The sequence below is a fragment of the Pagrus pagrus genome (genome assembly GCF_965226575.1).
Source record: "Pagrus pagrus genome assembly, chromosome: 22".
NCBI lineage: Eukaryota > Metazoa > Chordata > Actinopteri > Spariformes > Sparidae > Pagrus > Pagrus pagrus.
In genome coordinates, this window is record NC_140204.1 from 18,402,911 (window position 1) to 18,430,558 (window position 27,648).

Here is a 27,648-nt window from a genome sequence, read left to right on the forward strand (position 1 = left end):
CTAAAGGCTAAAAGCTAAAGGTCTTATAGGTCCTTAAAGTTTGCAACCTTACCAGAGGATGTTGCATGGAGTTAGTAGATGACATCAAAATTAAAAAAGCAGTTTTTGTCGTTGCATTGTGGTGTAGTTCATTGTAATGTTTTAGGCCTAGTGTGAATGTGATTAGACTTTTTCACAACTTGTTTGGATGATTAGCATCTAGCCTACACGGACAAGCAAGACAGAAGGTTTATGCTTCGTTTAGCTATTTAAAAAAAAAAAAAAGTTGGTTTCAATTTGAATGTTTTAAGGTTTTTGGGATGAGGACTAACTCATTTGTTTTGTGAATGTAATTCTTTTTCCCAAATCCAACAGGACGGAGCTGCTAACGTTAGCTTACACTCTTGATATAGCAGCATTCAAGCGGAACCTTCATGCATGTGTTTGGTGGTGCTTTTTATTTCCACGCGTGTCGCAATGGTTGCAGGTTACGTGGGGTCATCGACACCACGGTGAGGCTGCTGGTGTATGTAGGAGAGTGAGAAACGACAGTGAAAGGAAAGAGGAGGGCAAGAAGGAGGGAGGTGGTGTGTGTTTGTGTGTGTGAGTGTGTGTCCTGCTCTATTTGTCATCCCGACTGTGGTCTTTGGTGACACCTTGTTCATTTGCGAAACCGACTATTTGAGATGCAGGGATCGATCGAGCAAATAGAAGCAGGGCCCAGAAGATAGAGAGAGAGAGAAAGAGGAGGGGAGGCATGTGCAGTTCTCATTGCCTACATTTGCACTCTGAAACTGGACACACATCACTGTCTGTGCTGGGTTTTGTTTCAGTTATACTCAAGTGATGGAAGTGGATAAGATACAGTAACATCTTTCATCTTTCTCGACAAAACACTGAAGTTTTCCTCAACTACATGTGGAAGAACGTACACAAAATATAACTTCAGAACTCAATATTCATCAAAAATAGTCCTGACAAGGTTTTTTTGTTCTTCCATCATGGCCAGCATTGACTTTCAATCTCCACCTGATAACTTCACTTCCATCCATTATGTTGGCAGAACTTTTGATTCGAAATTGATTTGTTTAATAGCAGCTAATGGCTCCATGAATCTCAAACATGCTCCTGAGACTTCATTTTTCACCTGTGAGAGAAATCCGTCATTTTGACAGCCACGCTGTCACTTCATAACGCACACTTGTAATATGTCAATGAAAACAAAAAAAGAACTTGCATCACGCTGACGGTGGTTTTGGTATTTCTGACCAGAATTTAAACAAAGGCTGATCCCCAGACGGCCTTATCTGCTAGTGACTTCCCAAAGTGCTGGCGGCAAATTGTTTAATGTTTAATTTTGTCGGATTTGTGCAAATATGACTTGAGCGAGATAAGCACAGGTTGTGAGGCATTATATTGGAACTAAAAAGGATCAAATAGAACTGATCTTCAGACTTCTTCATTGGCAGATATCTTAACCCAAACAGTAGCTGCTGCTCAGTGGGGTGCTCCATCCTGAAGAGCATGTGACATTGAAAGCCCCAGAAGAAGCTTGTGAGGGGAGCTTAAATTAAGGTAATTTATTTTGTCAAACTATTCCTTAAAGAATTATCGTTAATATCATGCTCAACCCAACATTTTAAAGGAATAGGTCAACATCCCTTTAAAGGAATTTATGAAATAGTTCAAACATTTTCAGAAAAACAGATTTTTTTGTTGAGAATTGATGATAGACACAAAGATTGATACGACTCTCCAACACATCCTTGTACCTAAACAACTGAACAGTTTGATAGCCAGTGACTACCAATGCTACATATATCACCTTTACCAAAACAACCCAACGGTTGAGGTTTAGGCAAAAAAACAAACAAACTACTTGGTTAGGTTTAGGAAAACATTGTGGTTTGGGTTAAGATAACTGAGGTACTTATAGGAAAGTTAGGTTACATTAGTCGAAATAACTTACCACTGACTTTTGGTTTCACGGACAAGAACAGCAATCTCCTGGATGGAAGTCCTGTGCTTACTTTACCCATCCATTCACCCCAACCTCCCCCATTTACGGACATTTGTATTGCTTTGTACTTCACCTGACTTCCTCCTTTGCTGCTGTCATAATAAGCACTTCCACTAGAGGTTGCAGCCGAAAAAGAAACATCAATGTAGTTTGTAATATGCTGCTTTTACAGTCGATCTGTGTTTTTTTTTCTACCAAGACCGGCAACACTTTATGTGTCCAAATTTGCTGTGAAGCTAAAGCTGGGGTCAATTAGCTTAGCTTAGCAAAAAGATTTGAAGCAGACGAGGCAGGTTTGTTTAGTAAGACACCTGTTAACATTCAGAGTGCTTTACACAGGACTGACATTTACAAGACATTTACATAAGAAAAAGGATGGATGACTTTGCTCACTTCAAAGTTTAAAAAGACACCTACCAACAACTCTGAAGGTCACTTCTAAACACTTTGTGTTGATTTAAAACAGAGGTACAAAAAAATGAAAAGTTGAGAAGTCTCCACCGGTTGTCTAACTACCTCACAGCTATGAAAATATTCCAGGAAGTCACCAGAAATATGTATTTGCAGTACATAAGTCCCAGTACATATACGGGAGAGCCAGTTAGACTGGGGAAAAGGGGGTGGCCAAAGATGCAGAGCCCTCATGTGAGGAGAGTCCACAAAGACCCCAGAATGCATCGCTGTGGATTTGTGAAATGTTCAAAAATGTTGAAATATTCCATGAACACAACAATTATCTGTTCAGTTTCGTGAAGCTTGTCTGTTTCAGTTGTCTCTCTCACCCCAGATCCGGTCCTAACGCTTCAGGGACTTGATTTGTCATGGTAGCGTTTGGTCATCATGACCAGTACAGTCAGTGTGACCACAGAGGAGCTGGCAGCCAGAGGCCATTTTGTCAGTATCACTCAACATACCGTGTCGCATCTTATAACTCGAGTGCTCCGAGACGGATAAACACACATGTGCATACAGAGGAAAGCACGTGCACGTAAGCGGGCGAGCACAGAAACAGATATGTATTTGAATGCGTGAGCAGTAAAAGCACCAGAACGAATGATAAGACCATGCAGGAGGCTCCACGCTTGATTCAAACACACAAACACACGGCGTGAGTGCCGCTCCAGTGGCCAGGTTGAAGTTAGTTTATATGGAGAGCTATGCACATAAGAAATCCAAGGTTCCATATGAAGGGGATCCAGCCAACCGCATTACAAAGTGCTGTTTACTGTGTCGGGACGGAGGAAATGAATTCAGAGCAGGCTCAGGAGATGTCCCTCTCTAATGTACTGTATTTCTGAAAGCTCTCTGCTGAGCCCTGCTCTCTCTATCTCTCTCTCTCCAGCAGGGGAATTCTCCATACTGTCACTCCCGTCTTTGTCTGACCTCCGGTGTACCAGCAACCACACTTCATTCCTCCTAAATCTCCCTCTCCTAATCCTTCCCTGCCTCTCCCTCTCTCCTTTTTCACACACTTCCTCCCCCCCCCCGCCTCGGACAGATATACTGTAAAACAGGGCGGATGAAATAGGAGACAGCTGGAAAGCAATTGTCTTTTTATGCTTTGAGGAAGCACTGTGAGCGTTTAGGAGAAAGAATGATTGCTCTAACGCCGCTTCTCCCCTCTCTGTTTTATTTTGCAGTGCAGTTCAACTTGATTCCTGTGGGGCTCAGGATAGTGGCCATCCAGAGCACCAAGACAGGGCTCTACGTTGCCATGAACAGCGAGGGCTACCTCTACACTTCGGTACGGTCAGCACAGTGACGCCCAAAGCCTTTAAAAACTTTAATTTGTGATTTTCATTACAGGAGTCTTGGTTGAGAAACTGCCACCCTCACCGCTGGCTCTGTGTTTTCTTGTACTTAGCTGATTAAACACAGCGTACAGGCCGCGTGTGACAGCAACACATGCATTCTTAATGACGCTGTAGTGTTTGTTGAAATGGAGGTAATACAGAAATATGTCTGGAGTTACATGAAGGCTTTTCGAGTCAGTCGGTGTGGCAATATCACCCTAGATGAATTACTGACCTGCGATGGCCTCTTAATTCACACAAGAACAAAATAGGCCCTCTGCATTTATTATTTACTCTCATATTAGAGCTGAAATCCGTACTGTAACCTACCACACTCTGTTCGTATCTGCAGAACAAACAAGTAATGCACAAAAAAATTATGTTTAACAGTATACAAAATATATACGTGTCTCTTCCCAGGTTCCATTTTGCATTTATTGTCAAGAAAAACAATTAAAAACAGAAAAACTGACCATTTATATTTGATTTTTAAATAGTTTATATTTATTTACCTTATATACTATTTACTTTTTAAACATAAATCACCAAATAAACATTTAGTTGTGCAAACAATTTAATTTCCAAGTTTATGCCTTAGAAAAACCTATTAAAAATTCTATATTGCCATTTTTGAAGTTTCGCTGGTTACATGACGCGTCAATCATCTAGCGGCTGGCTTGCAAGTGGCTGAGAAGAGAGTGGACACTATAGAGGGTGGGTTCTCCTTTCTACACAGACACTCATTGGCTGTTGCAGGCTCTCATTGGCTCTTAACTGAAATAAGGTGTCAATCGAAAGCTAAGAGTTCAGTTGTGTTTTTAGTTTTTTGCGTTTTTTTAGAAAACACTGCTAACTAATTAGCATACTTCCTAGCATGCACTGTATTTTTTTCCAATTTTCAGTGAGTAGCGTAACAAAAGTCAAACTTTGAAGTTTGGCAAAGTCAAAGATGAAAGTGTCATTCTTAAAGTTTTATTTAATTTTTTTTTGCTTTTTGAACAGTTGTTCTCCCTAGCTGTACAGTTTGGCTGTCTTTTTAATGCCTGGTTTGTCAAATTAACACATGGGTTTTGTTTTATAGGCACTTCCTCCAGATTAACAGAGTATGCAAGTTGGTATAGGATCAGAGTGCACGTAATATACTGTATATCTCAGTATATATAAAATGGCTAACGTTTTTTTAAATTCTCGTCTTGCTTCTTAAATTGTGCCAAGTTTTTTTTTTAATATATGCCCCATTACTACAGTATGATGTCTGGAATAAAGTCCCCTGATGAAGTCCACACTCATAAATTTACTTTGATTAACACACACACACACACACACACACACACACACACATAAACACAAACACAAACACACTCACTCACACTATCACACGACACTCTGCTGCTGTCGGAGACTATCTGAGTCTTTTCTCCCCCGACCTGATTCTCTTTAACTCACAAAGTGGCAGGCTATGGCGGTGACATCTCAAAACTGTGTCTAATGTCGGCATGCATCTGCGCATGAAACGCTTTCCCGCTCTCGGTCACAGCAGCACTTGTACGCTTCAACTTGTGAAGCTGCTCATGCGGTGCTTCCACAGAGTTATTTCTCATTGATGTGCAGAGAGAAACGGTGAAGCCGAGCCACACGTTTGAGAGGTAGATGGAAGAACAGATGAAGAGACAGAGGGTGGATCAGAGTGCACTCTATCAGGATGCAGAGAGAAGCTCTTTTTTTTCAGCCTTTTTCCTCTTGGCACACAGGCAAAGTGTGTGAGATCTTGTTTGAAGTGCATCGGAGCGCTCACTTCAAAGTCCATACAACGCTGGCCGCATGCATACTGCTGGAGACGAGGAGAGGAGATACAGGGTTTTCTATCAGGTGGAACAATGGAGGATTGGCCTGGAAAGAACACACATGAAACAGAGTCCTGCTAAAATAAAGTATGCGGACGTCATTCTGTTGAGGCATAATCATGCACACTACTTTAAGTCTGTCCTTAATTCTGGTAGTGTCTCAGTTTGCCAACCGGAAATTGCAGTGAGACATAACAGAGCTCTTCCAAGCCCTCCTTGGTCAGAAATCACATAATGTGACGTCAAGTAGTTGGCAAGTCTGGTTTGAACTGGGTCACTGTTGACTCTTGAGTTTTATGTAAGTTTTGGTTGTGTCTATTGAGGAAACATTTCCCATCAATGGCTGAACAAGAAATCAAATACTGAATGCACACTAAATGAGACTCTGTTTCAAGGCTCTACTTGCAGTTAAAGGGAATTTTTTCTATGTTTAACCAGGGTTTGATTCTCATAATTGTGGTTATATTCTGATGAAGGTTGAACCTGTTGTATAAACTTGGGAACGCCAGCAAAATAATGTTGAGCATATTGGTGCAAGTAGTTAAAGCCGCAAAAAATCTGACGACGTTAGATTGTGATCGGTTTTCAAGGTGTCCAAAATCCAAAATCAGACAAATTGCATTGTATTGTATCGTATCGTATTGTATCGTGCCATATCGTATCATATCGTATCGTATTGCATCGCATCGTATCGTATCGTATCGTATCATATCGTATCATATCGTATCGTACATTGTAATGTCCTCTTACTTCCATTTCCAAACTTCACATGACCTTGCTGACTAGCATATCCATGCTTTGTGAACAAACAAATAGAGTTATGTTGCCAACTAGATAACTATGCTGATGTAAAGGGATTAGAAATTCTCTGTGCTCTTCCTTGGGTGACGGATTGTAAACAACGTAATGTAAGTTATAGCAAAGCAAATGAGTAGCATTGAAAATCTGATTTTGAAGAGGAGGACCTATGAGCATGATTTGTGACATCACAAATGGTTTGGAGGCTGATCCTGGTTCAAGGGAGAAGCAGCAGATGCCATTTAAAAAAAAATAGGTAATTATACTTCTGCATAAACATTGTCAGGCACACATTAAAGAAGCTTTAATAGATGCATGGAGGGGATCTTAAGGTCTGGCTACAGTCTACAAGGCATTTTTAGGTTGGGAAAAGATTGTGGATCGTGATTGCAGTTGGAACAGATCACAGATCATCCATTACTTCATTTATATGAATTTAAAAACTTCTCTCTGAAATTAGCTCCATGGATTAGCTTGCTAACTGCAAATGGATTATTTACAGGCTCACCAAGTTAGCTGTTCAGTTAGCCAAGTGGCTAACTAATGCTACATATTCATCTGCGGAAATTATGAAATATATATATTCTTACACATGAAGCATTATTCTTTCTTTCAATAGCATGACCTTTTCGTGTACTACATTTAGTTTTGACTTGAATTTGTGATTAAAAACAGTCGTTTAAAGGATTCATTGGTTTTATTTGGAAAGCCTGAGGTTAGCCCACATACAGTATACACCAGAGTCGTGCTTCTTCCCTGCAATGGAGGTGCCCGGGGCAAAATGATCAGAAATGGCGGCGATGATGAGAATAAGACACGAGCTGAAAAATACCAGAATACCAAAAGTTTTTTTTGTTTTTTTTTTAATCATTGAAAGTCTTGAGTGCGAGTGCATCTACCCGAAATGTCAGAAGTAGCCCCAATCCATATTTTTAACCTAACTCTAACCCTCCAACCCGAAAAACGAAACTTTTCCCCTAATGAGCCCCAGAAAAATGGTCCTTGTGCGACTTTTTTTCTGGGGCTTGGAACCCCCCGTAGACAGTAAAAACCTTGCATGCACACACACACACAGAGATAGAGGTTATACTTACCCAGGCATTCTCCTGACAGAAGAAAGGTGACCCATTTTCACTGAGGGAAAGAACCACGGGGAAAGAAAGAGGGAGAGGGGAAGGAGAGAAGTGCTCGAGAAAATCCCTCTGAGATGAGAAAAGAGGGAGGACAATGGAGAGGAGGATTCTTCCCCCTCTTTTTTTTTTTTTTTTACCTGAAACTACCTGCTCTATTGTTCTGTGCTCATGTGAGTACCAGGGAGAGAGATGGAGAAGAAGATGGAGACCAGAAATAGAGGAGGGAGGCATGTTTTGCGCTTGTTGCCCTCAGGGTCCGGAGAGAGGCGGTGCGGAGCCTTAACACCCTGTTATGTAACGGTTTGCATGTGCAGGGAACATGGCCCCTACGTCATCCCCTGAAGGGTGAGGCGAGTTTTAGCAAGAAATAACCTCAATGTATTTAACATGAACATGTAGAAAGTTCAGAAAATATTCCGCTACGTGTGCCGTTTTAGGTCACGGGTACTCGTTTCGTTTAGCTTGTAGTAGCGGAAACGGCACCGCGGGACTGTGGGAGACTCTGTTGTTGTTTAATTTCTTATGCTTTCTTTAAAGATTTAAAAAGAGGGAGATGTTTGAGATAATGACTGTGGGGTGGGGGTGTTTTTTTGGTCTGCTTTGAAGGGAGACATGGCGAATTTAGCAAAAATGTGGCAAAAGAGGTCAACCATTGCAAACTGATTGAGTTGAATGGATTATATCCACTGCTGTCCTGTAAAAGAGCTGTGTGCAGAATTTAAAACATCTATGGCAAAAATTGAATATGATATTCATAAATAATGTTTTAATTAGTATATTATATGGAAGCCCTGAAGGGGCAAGTGAGACCATTTTTTTCTTCTAGTGATACTACTACTTTTTCAATAATGAGCCCAGATTTTCCATGACTTTAACTCTGAGTGCCTCAAAATAACAAATAGCAAGAAGAAGTGCAGACATTGCTTTGGCTGCTCCATGTAGATAAACCACAAGAGGGGATACTGTAATAAAACAAAAGAAATCAAATGGAAATGAATGATACTTTAACCTTTTTTCCTGATTTTATTATTTAAAAAAACACAATACAGGTAAATGTTTCCTGCAAAAACGTATTGGCTTTTATAAAGTAGTCGCGTGAACGTTGTAGGAGACCATACAGACGGTTGTAACCACATGATGTGCTCTTCCAGTATCTTCCAGCGACATCAGAAACAACAACATGTAACGGAGCCAGAGAGGTGTTTCCTCTTACCTTCCCGTAGCAATAACAAAGGCTCGCCCGGGCTGCGGCACTGTTCCAGTGGCTACTCAGCATTAATCTTTCACGGGGCCTCTGTGGCAGACGCGTTTTCCTCCTGCGACCACACACACACACACACACACACACTTACACAAGCAGATAATTACGACACTTATTTAAAGGATTTGAAAATGAAGTACCTCCTCCCAGCTGTACGTTTGCCAGTAATGGCTGAGAGAAAAGAGAAAAGTAGTTTTGCAGCTTGGCCCTCTTCAGCCCCGTCGTTTATCTTTATTTATCAGTCGCATCGTTCTCGTTTAAAGGCTCCTTTGTTTTTGTGTTATCTTCAGTAGTTTCTGTTTGTTTTATTCTCATTTATTTTCTCCGCCTCTGCTGCCACAAATCATTTTCCCTGCGAGGATCACTGAAATGTTATCTAATCATCTAATCTAATTAAATAAAGTCAGTCTTTTATAAATATTCAAATATCTGTGTTGACCTCAGTTTATCTCGCAAGCTAATTAAAAAAGCCTGCAACCCAGTACTACGTATTTGTTTAATGAAATGTGCTTGATCATGAATTCCACTTCGTTTTCGTTGTATAATCTTGTTTGAAGTATGAGACATTAGTCAGTCGCCTCAAGAAAGAAAAGAAGTGATTAGAGGAGAGGAGTCCCACAAGCAATTTTTGGTCAAGGTCATCCATGCCCGTAGAGAAATTCTCTTTTCCCCGGCTCCTCCACAGGGAGGTCAGAGGTCAGGGGGAGCTGCAGCACAGCAGTCCTGGATCTCCTGCAGGTTTAGTCTTTTACTCAGTGACACGGCAAGGTCCTGAACCAGGGCTCACTCACAGAAGTGTAGTTTCAGGGCTGCCTTGCCATCTCGCAGGGTCCTTGTGGGGACCCATCAACACACATTTTAAAGTCAACCTGAAACTTAAATGTGTTTTTGCAATGACAGACATGCTGCACATCCTTAGCATCAATAATACAAAGTGTTTGCAGGGAATATGCCCCAAAAAAGCCAACATTTGTCATTGTTTTTCATTTTCAGACCTTCCATTTATACTCTGTATATCTCTGTCTCAGCCACTCCGGCCCCTATCACTTGTTTCTGCACTGTGTAGCTTCAGTGAGAGGGTAGGATCACAGCGTTACATGCATTTTTATTACAAGATACAAGTTTTCAACACATAACACTGTTATGATATAATGAGTTTGGTTTGTAGTCAGCACCTGCATTACACCTGACAAGTTGTTACAGACCTGGGGTTTGTGTTTAACACAGTGCTGTTGCACTCAGAAACTGTGGGGGGGCGCCAAATCACACAAAATGCCAGTTTCTACATAATGTTAATTTAACTTCTATGGAGCGCAGACAAGAATCAGGTGACCTCATCATCGTTGAAACAAAAATAAATACTGAAAAACATCATATATGTGACATAAGTTAAGTATGTTACATGTCTTAACACTGACTGCTGGTTTCACATGGGACACAAGCACATACGTTTTAATGCAGAAATTTTACAAATGATAACTTTAAAGTTTACTAACTGCCTTGAGAGTCATGCTGTTAGCTACTCCCGTGTAAATTTAACACTCCCTACACTGTGTCTTGATCTCAATAAGAGAGTAAGGTACAGGCTGAGGTCATGGGATTAACCGTTGCTGTGATTGTGACAGTCATGAGGAAACTTCCTCCTATTTATAAAAAAAATACGCCCAATAGCTGCTGTATAATTTACATTTCAGTTCGACTTTAACACGCTGAACATCCACGTACGTGACGTCTGATTACTTAAGTTTGCACAGCGGTGTTTCCCCTGCAAACACACAGCATGAATTATTGATCACATGCAAGCACGGTAAATCCCCGGCTCCTCTCTGTGGCTACGCTCAAGCAGACGACACACTTTAAACCTCCAGACACATTTAACACAGAGACAGTTTAAGTAGCTCCTGCCAGGACAAAGGAAGAGAGTAAACAGGAAGTACTTTACTGAAGAGGGATGGACTTTTTTTCCTCCCAGTTCAGCCCTGAGAGACTCACCCAAGTAACACTTCTTCTAACACTCAGGAGAGACGGTGAAATGCAAACTTTACCACCAAGTAATCTACTGTAAAAAGAAAGTAACACACCTCTGACGCCTTTATCTCGTTGGGAATCTGCGAGTTGTTGTGCGCAAAGATCGATAAAAATGGAGTGGGAGTGACGGACTAAATGACGGAGCGATCGTCCTTTTGTCCTTACATGAGCCTCTTGTTTCAGGAGGATAAAACCAGATGATAATAGAGGTGAGACGGAGAGCGGGAGGAGTGAGTCACCGCAAAGTGACGCTTTTCCTTTTTTCCCCCCCTGCATTTACATTAAGATGTGCAGAATGGAAACGGGGTTTGGTTTAAAACCGACGCCTTTAGCTTAAACTGTGAGCTTACGGCTGGACGGAGCTGTTCTGACCTTCTCTCGCGTCGCGGAGCCTCCTCGCGCGTCTCCACACGACGCCGCGCACTTGAATCTGTATTCAGGGCCGGGCCTCCTCAGACTGCTTGAGGATAAGAGGGGTGGCAGGGCGATTTGATTGACAGGACAGGCTGGATCTAACCACTAGTAATAACAAACAGGGCTGATTGTTGTCGCTGTCTTGCGAGGAGGAAGGTGGAAAGAGAGACGGGGAGAGGAGCAGCGATGGATGCTGGGAGGAGGAGGAGGAGGAGGAGAAGGATGGCCTGACAGGCCCAGGCTCAAAGCGAACATAACGTCTCCGCTGGGAGCAACAAACGCCACCAAGCTCATCTTTCTCCCCCTCTCCCTCCCCTATCTCCCTTTATCCCCCCCCCTGTCTCTCTTGTACAGCTTTTACTCGCCTGTCAGTCTGTCTCGCTCCCCGTCCGGCCATTTGTGTCTGTTGGCCTCTCTTGTGGTTTGTCTTTTTCTCTCCTCTCTGCCATCGCCACTTTCCTCCTCCTTTGCTTTCTCTTGTCACCCCCTGAACCTCTTTTATTCAGAATATATATCCCCGTCTTGACGTGTCCCTTATCTGCCGTCCTCGTCCTAGCTCCGTCCTCTACCCCTCCGTTCTCCTTTCCCCTCTCTCCGCCTTTGTCCTCAAACCTTTCCCTCTCGGTCAGCTCTCACTTTGTTTTTTTTTTTACCCTCCTCACTCTTTATTTCCCGGCGCCTTTAACTGCACCCCGTCCATACACAGGATATACTCTTAATCTAATCTGAACTGACACTAATGTGGAAAATACACGTGGAGGCACTAAATCACTTCGGCTCGCTTTAAATTCACCCCTGTGACGGCGCGCTCCTTCATATTCTGACTGAAATGAAGCATCTCCTCAGACACCAATCAAGTGATGTTAGTTGATGTCTTTCGTTTTAACGCTGGCTCAGCAGAACTGTCACGGCGCCAGCTCAGTGACAGCTGTCCCAGGTGAATGTTAATTGTAAGGGCGTAATGCAGCAAGCGCGAGACACATGTAGGTGGCATGCCTCGGGGATAACATGACGACGTAACGTGACGACTCGCGCGCTGATTAGAAATGTGAGACACCCGGGAGACGTGGGAACACGAGCGACTGCACAGTCAGTGTTTGGGGAGTATAGAGACCACATCTACAATGTACACATAATCTGTTTAAGTCTGCAAAACAGAGCATAAAGAGAAGTGAATATTGGACTTAAATTCATTTAAAGAAACACGACTCTGTGTATAATGGATATGCTGCATCAGCTTTATAGGGTGATAATACGTCAGTGTTGTGATTACAGCTTGTTTTGCTGCTATCAAGTGACCAAAAACTCAGTTAAATACCAGTTTAAGTAAAACGTTTTTTTTTTTTTAAAAAGTCAATTAAAAAGTAAATCAATGTTGTAGAAAGTCATAAACGAGTAAAAGTTAAGATGTTGTGTTGAAGTATTATGTTGGTTAAAGTAAAAGTCACAGATGAATGATACTTGAGTAAAAGTCTCTGATATTAAGTGGACTTTTCTATCGATAAATGTACTTGAGTATCAAAAGTACAAGCATGAGTATAATATAAATGTATTTACTTATGTGTACAGTGTATACTGTGTACAATAAATTCAGAAATTATTGGCCTGGTCAATTATCGCAGCCAATATTCAGCATTCTTCTGATAATCTGTTTTTACAGTTGCTACTATAAAAAAAAAGTGCTACTTTGACTCTGATGCAGCTGCAATCTGCTTCCAAAAAGTCGTGGTGTGTAAGTATAAAGTAGCAGAAAATCAAAATACTCAAGTAAAGTAAACTTGTGCAGTAAATGTACTTAGTTACATTGAGATACATTCTATCACAGGTAATTGTGTACTGTATATGGTCACATCTGATCAAATGTTTTGTATTTAAAACCCTAATTTTTAAGGTAAGTAGTACTTTAACTTTATACTTTTTACTTTAACAAATTACAGTTAAGTACATGTACTACCCTGTAATGCATTGGAGTAGAGGTATAAAGTAACATAGCATAGAAATGCCTGAGGGTCAAAACGTAAAAAAATGTAATTGCTGCAGTCTGTCGTCGTCTTGTTGACGATTGGCTCACTGGTTAGTGGGACCCCCCTCCACCCGATCACTTTCTTCCTGTCTCACTCACACACTTCCCAACAGTGCATAGACAGTCATTAATCTAATCCAAATGCCTCACATCCACTCTGCTTTGTGGTTGTGTGACTCTGGATTGCTTGATTTCTTACAGCAGCTCATGTGTGGGACAGTTTCGCTATAGTGTGAGAGAGGACAGATCCCATACAGTCCTACAGAGTGACCTACATCTATGCACTCTATTTCACTCCGCCGCGGTTCACTGATGATATTAATCATGTAAGAACTGAAGCCTGACTCTTTGGTGGTAACATGCACAAGCTGAAACTTTTTCTTCGCAGTGCTGGAAAGTCCAGCTGCATACAAAGAGAGGCCAGATGGGCTGCGTGTATCCATCTGTCTTTACACCCCCCCGACAATACACACCTCCTCTTCATCATTCAGTCGCCTGCACCTCTGCAGTACCTTTATTCATCTGGTCACCGCACATCTCTTTCTCCTTACAAATCTCAGATCATACATCCTGAGAATGCATAAAAGAGGAAATAACAATCATTTGTGGTCACCAGTCATGTAGTCATTTGTCTCCAGGGACTTCGGCACAATGAACGTTTTCTTGATATTAGCACAGGGACCAGGACCGGGTCTATGCGGTGGCTGTGCGGTGCTCCTGGAGCAGCGGGGCGTTCACGGGTAGCTCAGCAGAGGTTAATGGCGGGGGGAAACTCCTTGTCATGGCTCCATTGTCTGAGGCACTGGGACCCGCTTACCTGTGGGCACCTCCTGAAAATTGCTTTCTGATAAAAATAGCGCTCAGCCGTGGACCTGGCCCACTTTATTAGCCGTGTGCTCCGGAAAAGCCTCCCGGGTAGAGAGATGGCGGTGTGGGGGGAGGGAGGAGTGATGTGTGGATGGGGTGGGGGGGGTTTGAGATGTTGTAAAAGGCACACACACACATTGCGAAAAAATGAACTTGCACACACACACACACACACACGCACACACTCGTACAACCCCCTGTGCAATTTAGCCACCCTCCACATCCCCACAAACACACATGTGCAGCCAGGTATAAACAATCTGACAGAGGCAGGCAGACATAATTGGGCCGGACTCCGATACCCAGGACCGGCTCTGGCCAAACTCTCCTCAGTTAACAGGGGAAAGTTTGGCAAAGTAAAACTTTATTCCGTCGGATGACATTGTGGATCTACACTGTGAGGATGAACAAACACAACTCCACAGCGACCCAATACCGAGCGTCGACGGTGGGGAGGAAGGGAGGCAGAAATAAAACCCATTTTCCGCCTCTTTTCACCTGCGATTCCAGGGGAGAGACAAACACAGCTACAGCATGTGTATCGGTAGCATGTTGAGATGACTGACGCAGTCAGCTGAACAGTTTTCCATATTCAGTGCACGCTGTGGTCCACATGTTTAAAGTTGCACTTCGGTTCCAAGGTCACCAACATTACGTTACATTTGCAAGTTCAAATGTATTCTGATAAAGTGTCTGTTGTCAAGTTAGATGAACTTCTGGTCTCACCTTAAAAAAACAGCATGTTAAAGTGTAAAGATTTTGCAAATAAATTCATAACAGTGATATTATCATTAGATCCATGAAGGCGAGTACATCTATCAAGTCAAAGTCAATATTTTTTATATAACCCAGTATAACAATCTGCCTCAAGGGGCTTTACTTTTTGTACAGAACACCCCCTGTGCTACGAGTCTGGATTCGTGTAGGAAGAAACTTCCCCAAAAGTCCTCCAGATTAAATGACAATACTTCATTTGTCCATGTCCTCTACAACGACACCTGCAGTGTTTTTCCATCAGCACTTTTGGCTGTGCCGATCAAAACAAGACCTGCCGATTTCTGTTTTAGAGCGCCGAGTTGAGCGATGGACCTGCTCCGAGGTAGGGCCAAGGTCAAAACCAAGGTTTTGGTCAGATACTTGGTTGAGGTTTGTGAACCATTGTTGTCATTCCTCAAAAAGGAGAAAATGTTGTACTAGAGTACAACATTTTTTTTCTTTTTCAGGGCTTCCCTGAGTGGGGCCTCTCTGTCAAAATTATCCCACTATAAGGTTTCTAGAAGAAAAATAAAGGCGGAGCGACTCTGCGCAGAAAGTCAGTCAATTAAGGGAACCTGGATCCTCGTACCATTTTTAATTCAACAGTACAATACAATGCAATGTATGTATGTATGTATACATGCTTTTTGCCCATCATCCACCATTAAGTTTCAGTTTTGGGCACCTTTGCTCCTGAATGACATCATCTGACTTCCTCCTTTGCGCCTGACTTAATTTACTACTGCTGCAACAGACTGTTGTCACTGGATAGTAAATAGATGACGTTCAGGGACAAATTACTGAGGCTGTTTTTTGTCTTGGGAGTGCATGCAGTTGACCAATGGGAAACCATCTTGATGCCGCTGACCGTTGAGGGAAGATAGAGCTCAAAATGTGTCTGTATTCATTTAGCTTCATTGTATCGTCCAACGGTATTTAAGGAATAGGAATAAGAAATAAACTGATTGAACTCACTGTTGCATTAGCAGCAGCGCTAACAAGCTTGCCTTCAGCTAGCAAGACTGTTGAGTGAAATGGTGTATGATCCTGGGAACAAAATGTCAGGACAGAGTTCACAGCAAGTCCAGAGCAAATATTAAGAACTGCAGGAAGCTGTTGTGCTGAACCGTGCTAGCATTTCCAACTACTTCTGCAAGTAGTCTCCATGTCAACAGGCTTCTACACTCAACCTCACCCCTGATCTCCACTCTGCCTCCATGCTTATTCATCCCGTGACCGGTTCCCCCTAACATTTATCTCCCCTAATGCTTCTCCCATGCCTCTAACTTGCTTGTTGTTCAGTCTTTCTCCCTCCCCTCCCCTCCCCTCCCCTCCCTCCCTTCCCTCTGCACCGTTTGTGGCCTCCTCCTAGCTCTCCATGGGGACTCCTTTAGAGATGCACCGAGGCACCGACCGCTAAATAGGGAACACCTCTGCTCACATGACCAACCTCAGAGACGAGGGGAAAGAGTGGAGGTGGGGATGCCTGGGGAGCGAGGGAAGGGAGACATGAGTAAAAAGATGAGGGAAGAAGGACGGGGGAACAGTTAGAGGAAGATGTGGGGCATCATGAAGGATGAGGAGGAGGAGGAGGAGGTGACATGAGGATTTCACATCCACCTGAAAATGCCGCAGCTACATCCAGAGCCAACACAACAGCCTTGCTGCATTTTGACAAGAGTTACGACTGTCCCGATGAGCTGAGAGGCGGGAGACCTGTTCTGCATTCTGATCTGTGCTAACAACCCATAACACACACACACACACACACACACACACACACACACACACACACACACACACACACACAGGAGGACAGGCATACACACACAGCTGTAGGCATAGATACACTTTACATGAGTTTACAGGCTATCGGGCATGAATGGGTGCACAAGCTTTTTTACTGTAAATGATTTTCTTTATACGAGTGGGTTTGTGCTGTATAACTTCCGTGTCTTACAAATCCAGTTCTATGGGCTGGATGGTCCTCGGCGATACAGAGAGTTAGCACATCCATCATGTTCTATAACGGTGAGCAGGTCCTTTCTCTGTGGAGACTGGCAGAGAGGAAGTGTGTGTGAGAGGGGGAGTGTGTGCATACAGTGTAAGATATTTAGTCCACTGGTTTTCCTGCAGAGCTGTTGTGAAGAGTAGGTCGAGGGATTCATGCAGGCAGGAACAGACTCGGAGAAGTTCAGGGGATGTTCTCTTAAACTTTTACCGTAAACTTACGAGAACAGACACACGACATCACGTTCTTTGTTTACTGATATGCAAAGGAAAGACACTTGAGACACTTTTAAACCATTACCTAAATTGTAGTCTGCTTGATTTTTGTTATTTTCATCTTCTATCTACCACTATTTGCACTTTTGGGTCGACATATTTGCTAATTCGCGTACCCTGCGGGTTTCCGTCTCATGAATGCGAGCCGTTTTTTGTTGAGAACAGCTGCCCGCTGTGTGAGAGCCGTGAAAGTGAGCCGAAACTCTGAAGTCACGTGTCGTTAATGGTATGACACGGCGAGTTAGCCGAGTGCTCCAGCTGTCCTCGGTCTCCCGGCGACGTGGGCAGAGGGAGAGAGACGGCACTCGGGAGAGCTCCCTCGCTGCCTCCTGCAGCAGGATCAGCACCTTGGAGAGCGCCTCAGCACACAGCCGTCGTAAAAACAGTAGAAGTATGCCCCGCAGAGAAAAATGAGGTTTTTCCATAACAACATCAGAACACATTGTGTGTATACTCGATGCCTAACAAGTGTGTCAGCGTCTGCATTCCCTTCATCTGCACATTTTTTGAATATTTCATCTCCTTCTTTGCCTTTTCCCGGCATGCTGCTGCATTTCTCAGTGCGTTACCGTGACCAGTTTTCGTGCAGACGTCACCGCCCTCCAGCTGACATGGTCCTCCAGTGCATCTTCGTGTTTCAGGGCTTTGATACAGACATTACCCTTGTCAGCAGGAATGTGTAATGCATGACTCATGTGCTTCTGTGCGTATTCACATCAAACACAAGATACTAACAAAGCAGGGCTCCACCTACCACGAGCAGTCAAAAGCTACTCTACGTGCTTCTAAGTTCAGTTGTTTACATCCTGTAAGAGTCAATACAAGCAATGGCGAAAAAAATACCATTATATTTTTCAATTTAAAGCAACATTATGTAGAAATTGGCATTTTGTGCCCACAGCTTCTGAGTGCAACACCACTGTTGTGACAAGTTGTCAGAAGTATTGAAGGTGCCGACTACAAACAAAACTCATCACGTCAGAACAATGTCATGCCTTGAAAACTTGTATGTTGAAGTAAACATGTATGTAACGATGTGATCCTACCCTCTCACTGAAGTTACAGAAACAAGTGATAGACACCATTCACCCCACGACAACACACTGTACCATCAAAATGATTCTGAAGCTGTTATTCTAAGGTCAAAAAGTTACATAATGTGCCTTTAAAACTAGTAAGAGTAAGTTTTGGCTGCATGGCATACCGAAGGAACTGACCAAAAATCATAACCTGGCATCAGTTATCATACTGTCATTACTGTGGATTTAAAATTCAGTCATTTCATGCCATCTTGACTCTGAAGGTCGGCATGCGCTGCTCGATTATGGGCTTTCCCAACAAAAGATGACGAGCGTGAAGAACCATGGCGACATCTTTGGTCGTGGCTCCAAAATGGTGGTTCTATATCTTACTGTGGGTGAAGTTCAAAGATGGCGGTTGCAGACGGTGTTGAGACCAAAGATAGCCCGGGACAAAATTATGATACTACCAGTAATGTATGATCTCACAGTGTGAGTAGTGCTGTGACCAAGTCTACTAGCCGACCAACAGGAATACAGCATTAGCTTCATCAGTGTACGAATATCAACCTTGGTGCTGTACTCAAATATATCAGATCCATGCAGCACAGTGTGGCTCACAGTAAACTTATAAGATTGCTGAAATCTCGCTGTCTGTCGGCGCCATAATAATAACTGAACCTCACAACAGTCGTCCACAAAGTCATAAATAATTTTGATGTCTGTATTTTCATCACCTGTCTACAATACCCACAAGTGCTGCCTTGTATATTGAGATGACATGCCTTAGGTGTAGACGGTGTAAGCATGTGGTGTATTAAAGTAGTCCTTGGCCGACATCCCTCACCACACACACACATACACACACACACACATTAGTGCCCCTCACACTCACATGTACACACACACAAACACACACACCTGACAGGTGGCAAACTGGCAATTAGTCGGTTCCCTCAGCAAAGCTTTCAACAAAGTCTTCTTACAGTATGACCTGAGAGGACCGAGCTGCCTGCAGACACACACACACACACACACACACACACACACACACACACACACACACACACACACACACACACACACACACACACACCTCCTTTCGCCTCCAACTCCCCTCCTCTGACCTTCCTCACCCGCCCATCGAATCAGAAACCGCTTGTCTCTTTTTCTTTGAGTCAGCACTCTTGTTTCCTTTCCTCTGCTCTCCTTCCTTTCTCGCACTCTGATCGACCCCCCCACTTGTCACACACACACACACACAAACACACCTTCCTCTGATGTGGCAGCAGGGGCGTGCAGACACACGTGGCCTTGAGGAAGGAGATGGGAGGAAACGTGGAGGATGGAGGGAAGACGGAGAGGATACTGAGAGGAGGGAAAAGGAGAGGTAGAGGAAGGGAAGACGAGGGCGGAGCAGAGAAGGAGAGATGAAAAATGCAGTGCGGAGGTAAGGCAGGTTACCTCTGGTTCCCTTTTGGAAAATCCCCAAACGCACAGCGAGGGTCTGGCAGTCAAGGTGAGAAGCAGAGGACATCCCTCCCTCCCTCCCTCCCTGCTTCTTCCCCCTTGTGCACCCGCCTGCACCCTCTCCAGCTGTTCTCATTACAGCGTCAGTGTCTGTGTGTGTGTGTGTGTGTGTGTGTGTGTGCGCGTCTGTTTTTTCATCTCCACTCATTTGTCTGCCTGTGTGTTTGTGTCAAAGGGTTGCTTCATGCATGTGTCGTTTTTATTCGTCCTTTCGTGCGCTCAGATATCAGGAACATGCAAATGTGCATGTGCTTTTGGATGGGTTTTCACCTGCTTGCCTATTTGTGTGTGTATGTGTGTGTGTGTGTGTGTGTTCTGGATGCTATGAGCGCATCAGCCCTGGTCGAGCTCCAGCGCTCCTCAGGGCGTCCCTGTAAATGCCAGAATGTTGGCACAGACGTGGACCCCTCTCCGCCTGAACTGCTCAAAACTTTGTTCTCCTCTCTGTCGGTCAGCAACTCACAGACACTCATGAGAGTTCACGGGAGCGCAGAGCGGCCGAGAGGTGGAGATCAGACGGAGGAAGACGGAGAAAAGAACCTTTAAAGGCGGCGGGCGAGATTGTTGTGAGGTCTGTCTGAGCTGGGAGGGCTGTCAGATCATTCAGAAATGACTGCTGTCTTACCTGTTAAGCCTAGAACTTACATCATGTCTTGTTTTTAAAGGGGCAATATGTAAGATGTGTCAAGGATGTCTATGTATCGTGTGGCAGATGCTAACTCGCTAGCCCGGCCAGTCCTGTCTCCGAACACCACTTCGCAAGAGGTGACGCTTTGTAGCTTCAGACTGCCATTTTCTAAGAGGGCCACTTAGCTACATGGCTAACTGAGCTACTTGCTAACAGCAGCTAGCCACTAATGCCAAAGATAGCTGCAGCAAACAGTAAAGTTAGCAACAGTTCATGGTTATCTTGCCCCTGTAGTTTTGGAGCCACCTCAGTAGTTTCATGTTAACAATGGGTCACGTGACTTTGCAAGTAAAAAGGGATAGCTAACTGTAAGGAACCCACAAAGAATTATCAACCAATTCCATTAGCATTCCACAGAGCATTTTAGCATCTGTCAGCCAATTGTTTTGGTTTTATGACTCACATACGCCCAACTCCCTCTTCGCTCCACCCACTGCTACTCCATTTGCACATCTGTCACATTAAGCGCTACTCCAAAACAATTAGCCTGGAGTTGAAGTGGGTTAAAAATCTGTGTTGTGCTCGACGCTTTGTACAAGTTTAAGTTGTGTGCGATGACTGTAAGTGTAAACTTCTCAAACTGAGATAACAACGTGTCACGAGTTAACAACCTAAATGGTACATTTTATTTAAAGGACCATTTTGTAGCCTTCTGGAGATAGGTAGTTGATTGTTGAGTCCGATCCCCAGGTCATCAAATACTGACACTTTGGGTTGGAGTTGTGCCGGAGCCATCAACCCAAAGTGCCAGTAGCTTTAAAAGTTACATAGTGTTGCTATAAGATCAAATATTCTCTACACTAGTCTAGAAAATGGTAAACATGGTCATTTGTTGTTGTTGTTGTCCAAAACCCAAGCAGCTAATGAACATCAGGGTGAAAAACCATCACAAACGCCACTTTCCGAAAGATGCTGATAAGCAACCATGGTTAAGATAAGGAACAAATAGTTTGTCCCGAAGCTCGCCTCTCCCTTTAGACTTAATGAAAGGTGCTTCATTCACCTGTGAGGGAGACGACAGTACAAACAGAGTCGCACTCTGTGATGGAGTGGGAGTGGGAAGGGTCATTTCCAGTTCACAAGACCTGCTCTTGAATATTAGGGGAGGGATTAGCTGGTTTGTTCACATCCGCCATTATTCTAAACACAAATTACAGATATGATCAGATGTGGTTTAAAGCAAAACTTTAAAAATAAACAAACAAAAAATATGCATAGGGGCTTTTAAAATGAGCTACAATCATTTGCCCTTCTTGTCATTTCGTTGTGCGCCAGTAATCCAGCAGCCACACTCCTAACAGCACTGCTCACCAGTTGTAGCGCAAGTCAACCAGAAAAATGCTCCTTTCAAAACTCAAGCGAACAAACCGTTAGCCGGCGCTAATGTCGGACTTGAGAGCGCTTTGACCGGCGGAGGTTATTTGTCACTTAATGCTCGTGGACGTAACACTCGAGCCAGCTGCTTTACCCACCTGAGAACGCGGCGCTGCCTTGGAAATGGAAGTTTGTTTTTTTTTTCTGTGTAAGTTTTCTCCCCCTAAATGCTGAGTGATGGTTTCTACGGAGACTCTGAGAGAGCAGTGCTGATGATAACACTACAGAGAGTGCCAGCGGGGCTACATGTTGTGCATAAAATTAATAAATGATAATTACTCCTATCTTTAGACAATTATTCTGCGAGCTCCTGTGATGCTTCCTCAGCTGTTTGTCCTCAATTAAGCTTGTTTTTTTTTTTTTTTCCTGCTCATTTGCTCAGATAATAATCAGCTTTGCTGGTAAATAAGCTCCTGTAAGGCTAACCTTGCTCTGTGTGCTGTTAGTGCTGATTCTTATCCTTCTGACAAGAGTTGCATCTGCAGGTAAATATTTCATCATTCAGTATTCGGGGACAAAAACAGCCCTACTTTTATTTCCCTGCACGGTTTATCCTCAGCCAGCCAAAAATCCTGTATTCCCACTGCTCCATGTTCTGATTAAAATGTTTCCTCAAAGCTTCATTAGCCGGCGATTTAGCACAAAGTATCACTCACAGCATCAAATGACACTGACACGCAGATCTTGTACGTGTGAATGATGACGGACAATTCTTTACTTATAATTGCATCACGCACAAATCTCTTCACTCGGCCGTTAAAGCCGACTTCCTGTGTCGTGTCTCAAACTACCTCTGCCCACAAAACACCCTCTGCAGCCGGCGCTTCTCGGATGAAAGAAAACAGCTCTCAATTCATGATCAATCCAATATATTTTTATAACCCGAGCCATCCCTTTACACTTTCCTGTCCCCCGCAGGATATTTTAACGACACTTTCTTTTTTTATTGGATTGTGAAATGAAGAGACAGGAGGGTCGGAGCAGAGACGGGCAGGCTGGAGATCTGACAGACGGCCGACTGACTGACTCGGACTTGTGAAGCGAACTTGACCTCGCGACCTTTATCATGACACGACTGTCATCCACACGCAACAGAGAGCAGCGCGGAATTCCCTGTACGAACGTGTGAATACGATTAAGATGCAAATAAAACGTTTGGTTTAGTGACATTAAATTCAAACTTAATATTCACTTTCTGTCTTAGCTGGAGGCAAAAGTGAGTAAGGTGCAGGCAGACAAGAAAATGACACTGGAGGAATCACATTAAGATGTACAGGCCAGGCTGTGCTTAACAAAACAGATGGCAACATGCAGCCACTTACTCAAGTCGAAGCAGCAATAATATACAGTAAAAGTACTCCATCACAAGTGAAAGCTCTGGGGAATGTACTTAAAGTTTCAAAGCACTCATCAAATAAGAGTATCACCGTGGTTGTTGTACTGTTTCACTATCACTGATGCATTAATATGCAAATAGTATTTATGTTTAGGGGCACAACAAAGGTCACCAGATGTTGCTGTTTCATGGCCAGCATCCACAAAACCCTCAGACATCTGTACGCCCCATTTTTGCAATTTAGCCGGTTGAGGTGGAACCTTTTTTTTAACCATTTCACATACTGTAGGGTTTACCCATTCATTTCAATGCATCATATTATAAGAGTTTATTATAGTTTTTGTAGAAATCATATTAATTTCTGAAGGAGAAATTGAAATGAATGAATTGAAATATCATAGTTCAGTACAAGTGTGAGGGAGTAAACCTTTATCTGTATGTTCAACCAACTCAGTTATACGTATCTGTAACATGTCAATCCCCCGACTCCAGCTACATGTGTCGTACTCGGGCAGATACTGAACCTGAAATTGCTCCTGATGGCTGTTGCATCAGTGTGAATGAATATTGTGGGCTGCTTTGGATAAAGAATGCTGCATTTCTATCTAATGAGCAGGTTGGCACCCGCTGCCATCAGTGTATGGATTATTGTGCACAGGTGGATGTGAATGTGAGTAGCACTGTATCCAGCCCATTTACCATCCAGGTCCTTGGACTCCAAGCACTCGACGTTGACCTTGGACATGTCGGTGTTGACCATGGACATGTCGGTCTTGACCATGGACTTCCCTGTCCCGACTTGGGACTTGCCTCAGGACTCAGCATTAACAATGACATTGTCCCATCTCTGTTGAATATGAAGCTCATGAGCATAAACATCTCTCCATCTGATCGATCACAAACATTAGCAGCGGCCTACAAAGGCCCATTTTGCTTGAATGAGGCCATCCGACCTCCCAGTATCGATCAGTTTGTATTTCCTGACGCGTGTAACCACAGAGATCATTTACTGAAAGCTGTAAAACTTGAACACATCTCCTGTATTCCTCTATCATGTCCAGCACAAACACATACATGTGGCCTATCGACGCAGTGAAATACATTCGTCCTCTGGGACGCGGTCGATAAGTGTCTGCGACTTAAAGCCCCTGGATTAACCTGCGGCTGCCTGATCGCGGCTTGTAAGTCGCTTTAAGTTCTATGCGCTCGGTTGCGTCGCCGCGTCGCAGCGTCCAATCAAAGCCTAAGCCAGGGTTTCTTTCTGGACTAATGCCTATTGACTTTTCACAGAGGTCTTACATAGAATCAATTCCCCAGCTGAGCGCATGGGAGGCAAAATGGTTAATGGCCGCCATGCGCCTGCGAACGCGCCTGAATAATGTCTTTAGGTGTCAACGGATGGAAATGAGACAAGAGCGTGTGTCATTACTGGAGAATAATCCCACTGTACTGCTCCCCCGTCCTCCTTTTCATCCCTCCTCCTCTTCCTCTTTTCTGCCTCCCTCTCCCTCTCTTCTGTCTGTGGGAGTGAGTGATGAGGGAGGCGACCGCTCCATCCGTCACAGCTGATGTTGCGGTGTGTGTGTGTGCGTGCGTGCGTGCGTATGTGTGTGTGTATGCATGTCATCTGGCGCCGGGTGGCCTCCCACTGATGTAAGAGGGATCCGTCATGTCTCTCTGTCACAACAGCAGACACGCATGAGTGGATGTACACACCCTCACACACACGCGCACACACACACACACACACACACACACACACACACACACACACACACACACACACACACACACACACACACACACCCTCTCATCTCCTGTGGAACTATCTGTGTGTAACAGAGGATTTCAGTCAAAAAGTGTGTCATGGATCCCTTTTATTGACCCTGACATGATGTAATTAGTGAGTGTGTGTATTTCTATGTGTTCTCCTTCTCTTTCTGATCTATTCCAATGAATATGTCGATCCTAATCAGTCTGCACCGACACTGAAAACTATCAAAACTGTAAATATGCATCACGGTTGAAGTGAATGTCAGTCTCTTGGAGCTGCTAACAGGCCCTGGATATCATTTTGCATTGTTGTTGCATCAGGTTTATATCCGTCCCTGCACCCTAAATCACACAACGCAACATTTCAGCAAATTCTGCTCAAAATACACAAAACAACATTGAGTTCAGTGCATGAAAAGCAGCCCGGAGAGAAATCCTCGTGTGGATTTGTGGCTGTTATGTGCGACTGGAGTGGTTTTCAGCGCGCTAAAAGAGGCCCTTTGGAGAGGGCTGAGCATTATGGAGTGGCAAGTAGACGCCAGTTAATTTTGGAGCGTCGACAGCAGCGGCCACAGGAGCCCCTGTGTGTTTGCAGCAGCCCCTGGTGAACACGAGAGGAACTGCAGCAGCCATAATGAAGTCTGTGTTGTCTCTCAGATGAGGGTTATTGGACTCGGGTGACTTTCACTCTCGAGGCTCCGCTCCTTCAGCATCTTGTTAGATGACGCGGGAGAAGCGGCGGCAGGAAGTCGGACATTTTCTCTGGTTGTGATAAAGAGGAAGTGATCAGCGAGCTCAGCCTGAAGTCTGGTCAGAGTAAACGCTGTGCAGACAGATGTGCAGCGTTCCCCTGTGTGTCTGCTGTGTGAATAATGTGTCTGCTTAATAGTGTGTTATCCCATAAAGCAGCATTGCTGACGGCACCTGAGTGTGTGTCTGTGACTGAGTGAACGTGGCCGGCTTCTGGACGGGGACAAAAGTGAAGTCATTTTTGGAAAGCTGTGATAGTTGAAATTCCCGATGCAGTGATAATTAGAAAGAGGAAATGTGTAATGATAAAAACTACTGAAATATTTAAACTCTTCCTCTGAAGCTGCAAACAAAATATTGGATTACATCAGCCCCCTCTTGCAGGGGTGAGCGTTCATGCAATCATTCACGCAGGCGGCACGCTGCTGGGTGGTTCAGTCAGCGTAGCACCATGCTAAGCATTACACTGAGTTAATTCACATCAAATATTAAAGGTATATTTTACAAGGGGAAATCATAAATGAATGATTCTCTGAAGACTTTTGCCCGTGTTTGTTGCTACTCTGCCACCTCCGAGCACGATTTGAACATGGATTTGAAATGTCGTGCAAAGGTGCTGTCAGCCATCTTCTCATGCATGTTCACTCCGAGGGCATCAAGTGCTCAACTCCTGTGTCATGTCTGAGACAACAGAGTAGGACACAAAAAACAGAGCAGTCTGCACTCTAAAGGAGGCGGATTAGAAAGTCTGTATTGCTAATAGACTTTGATTTATTTGATAAAATGGGAAGTTTTCTGGTATTTAGCTTCTGCAAAGTACTGTGAAAGACTTTAAGGTGAAACTAATTTATCATATTTATTCCTGTCAGTTCTTGCCTTTCCAAAACAGAAACATATTTTCATCAACCTTTAAGAATGATGATATGTTAAAATCTCTTAAAAACTAAAAACGATTTTTTTCCCCAATGATCACTGGCCTGACCTTCTGTCCTGTCAAGTACTTTACTTAATTCAAAGATGCATTGCCGCACTTCATCGGTACCTCATTACATTAAAAGTCCATCATTCATAACTTTATAAACTAAAGTATTCATAGAGAAATGTACTTAAAATATCAGTTTATGACCCATGCAACAAGACCAGGAGTCCTTGGCAGCAGCGCTTTCCTGCTCTTAGTCCCCCCTTTCCTGTCAAATCTCCAGCTGTACTAAATAATAACGGCATAAAAGCACCCAAGAAGAAAACAATATTCAAAGCAAACATACATTAGGTGGTAGAATGGTCTAAAATATGATTTGTTTTAGCATGTTGAGGTGGGACTAATTTTATCTAATTCATTCACTGTTGGTAGTTCAGTTTATACTGATGCATTATATTTCAGAAGTTGGTTGTAGCAGCTGTTGATATCAGATAAATGTAGTGGAGTAGAGGCATGAAAGTGAAGTATCACAAAACGTACTTACTTATTCACTTAGTACAGTAATTGAGTACATGAGGAAATACTCTGATTCTTTGCTCAAGGAAAAGTACATTCACAATGATATTCCCCATCCTACATTATAGTCAAGTGAATATGTTTGAGGTTTGGACTCAGACAAAATGGACATAAAGTCACCTTGAGCTCTAGAAAATTGACGCAGGCATTTCCTACTGGTTTCTTCATGAAGATCAAATGATTCTTCTGGCTTTTCTTTTTTAACTATAAGAGAGTTTTGAAACCGTGTCAGAAGTCTGGAGGGAACAAGGCTCTTTGGCCAAAAGGTCCAATACTTCGTTGCCATTTCGGCATAGTTGATACAAATGTTGTGCGGTGAGCTCAGACCAAACTCACACACATTTGGGAGCCACTTGTTTAACTGTTAGCAATGCACTGTATTGTATAAATGTAGGTAAAACATGAAAGGTACCAGTCAAATACATGTTTTGGAGTGAAAAGTACATTTACTTCTGGAATATCACGTAGAAGTATGAAGTAT

At 43.5% G+C, this 27,648-nt stretch overlaps 1 protein-coding gene across 2 annotated transcripts in view; it reads left to right on the forward strand.

Moving 5' to 3' along the window:
- The window catches only part of fgf11a (fibroblast growth factor 11a), a 100,400-nt gene that overhangs the window by 66,119 nt on the left and 6,633 nt on the right, over positions 1–27,648 (forward strand). For both annotated transcript variants that reach the window (XM_084343937.1, XM_084343938.1), the window contains one exon: positions 3,640–3,743. In XM_084343937.1, the coding sequence (XP_084200063.1) occupies positions 3,640–3,743 (104 nt within the window). The remainder of the gene's footprint in view (positions 1–3,639; positions 3,744–27,648) is intronic.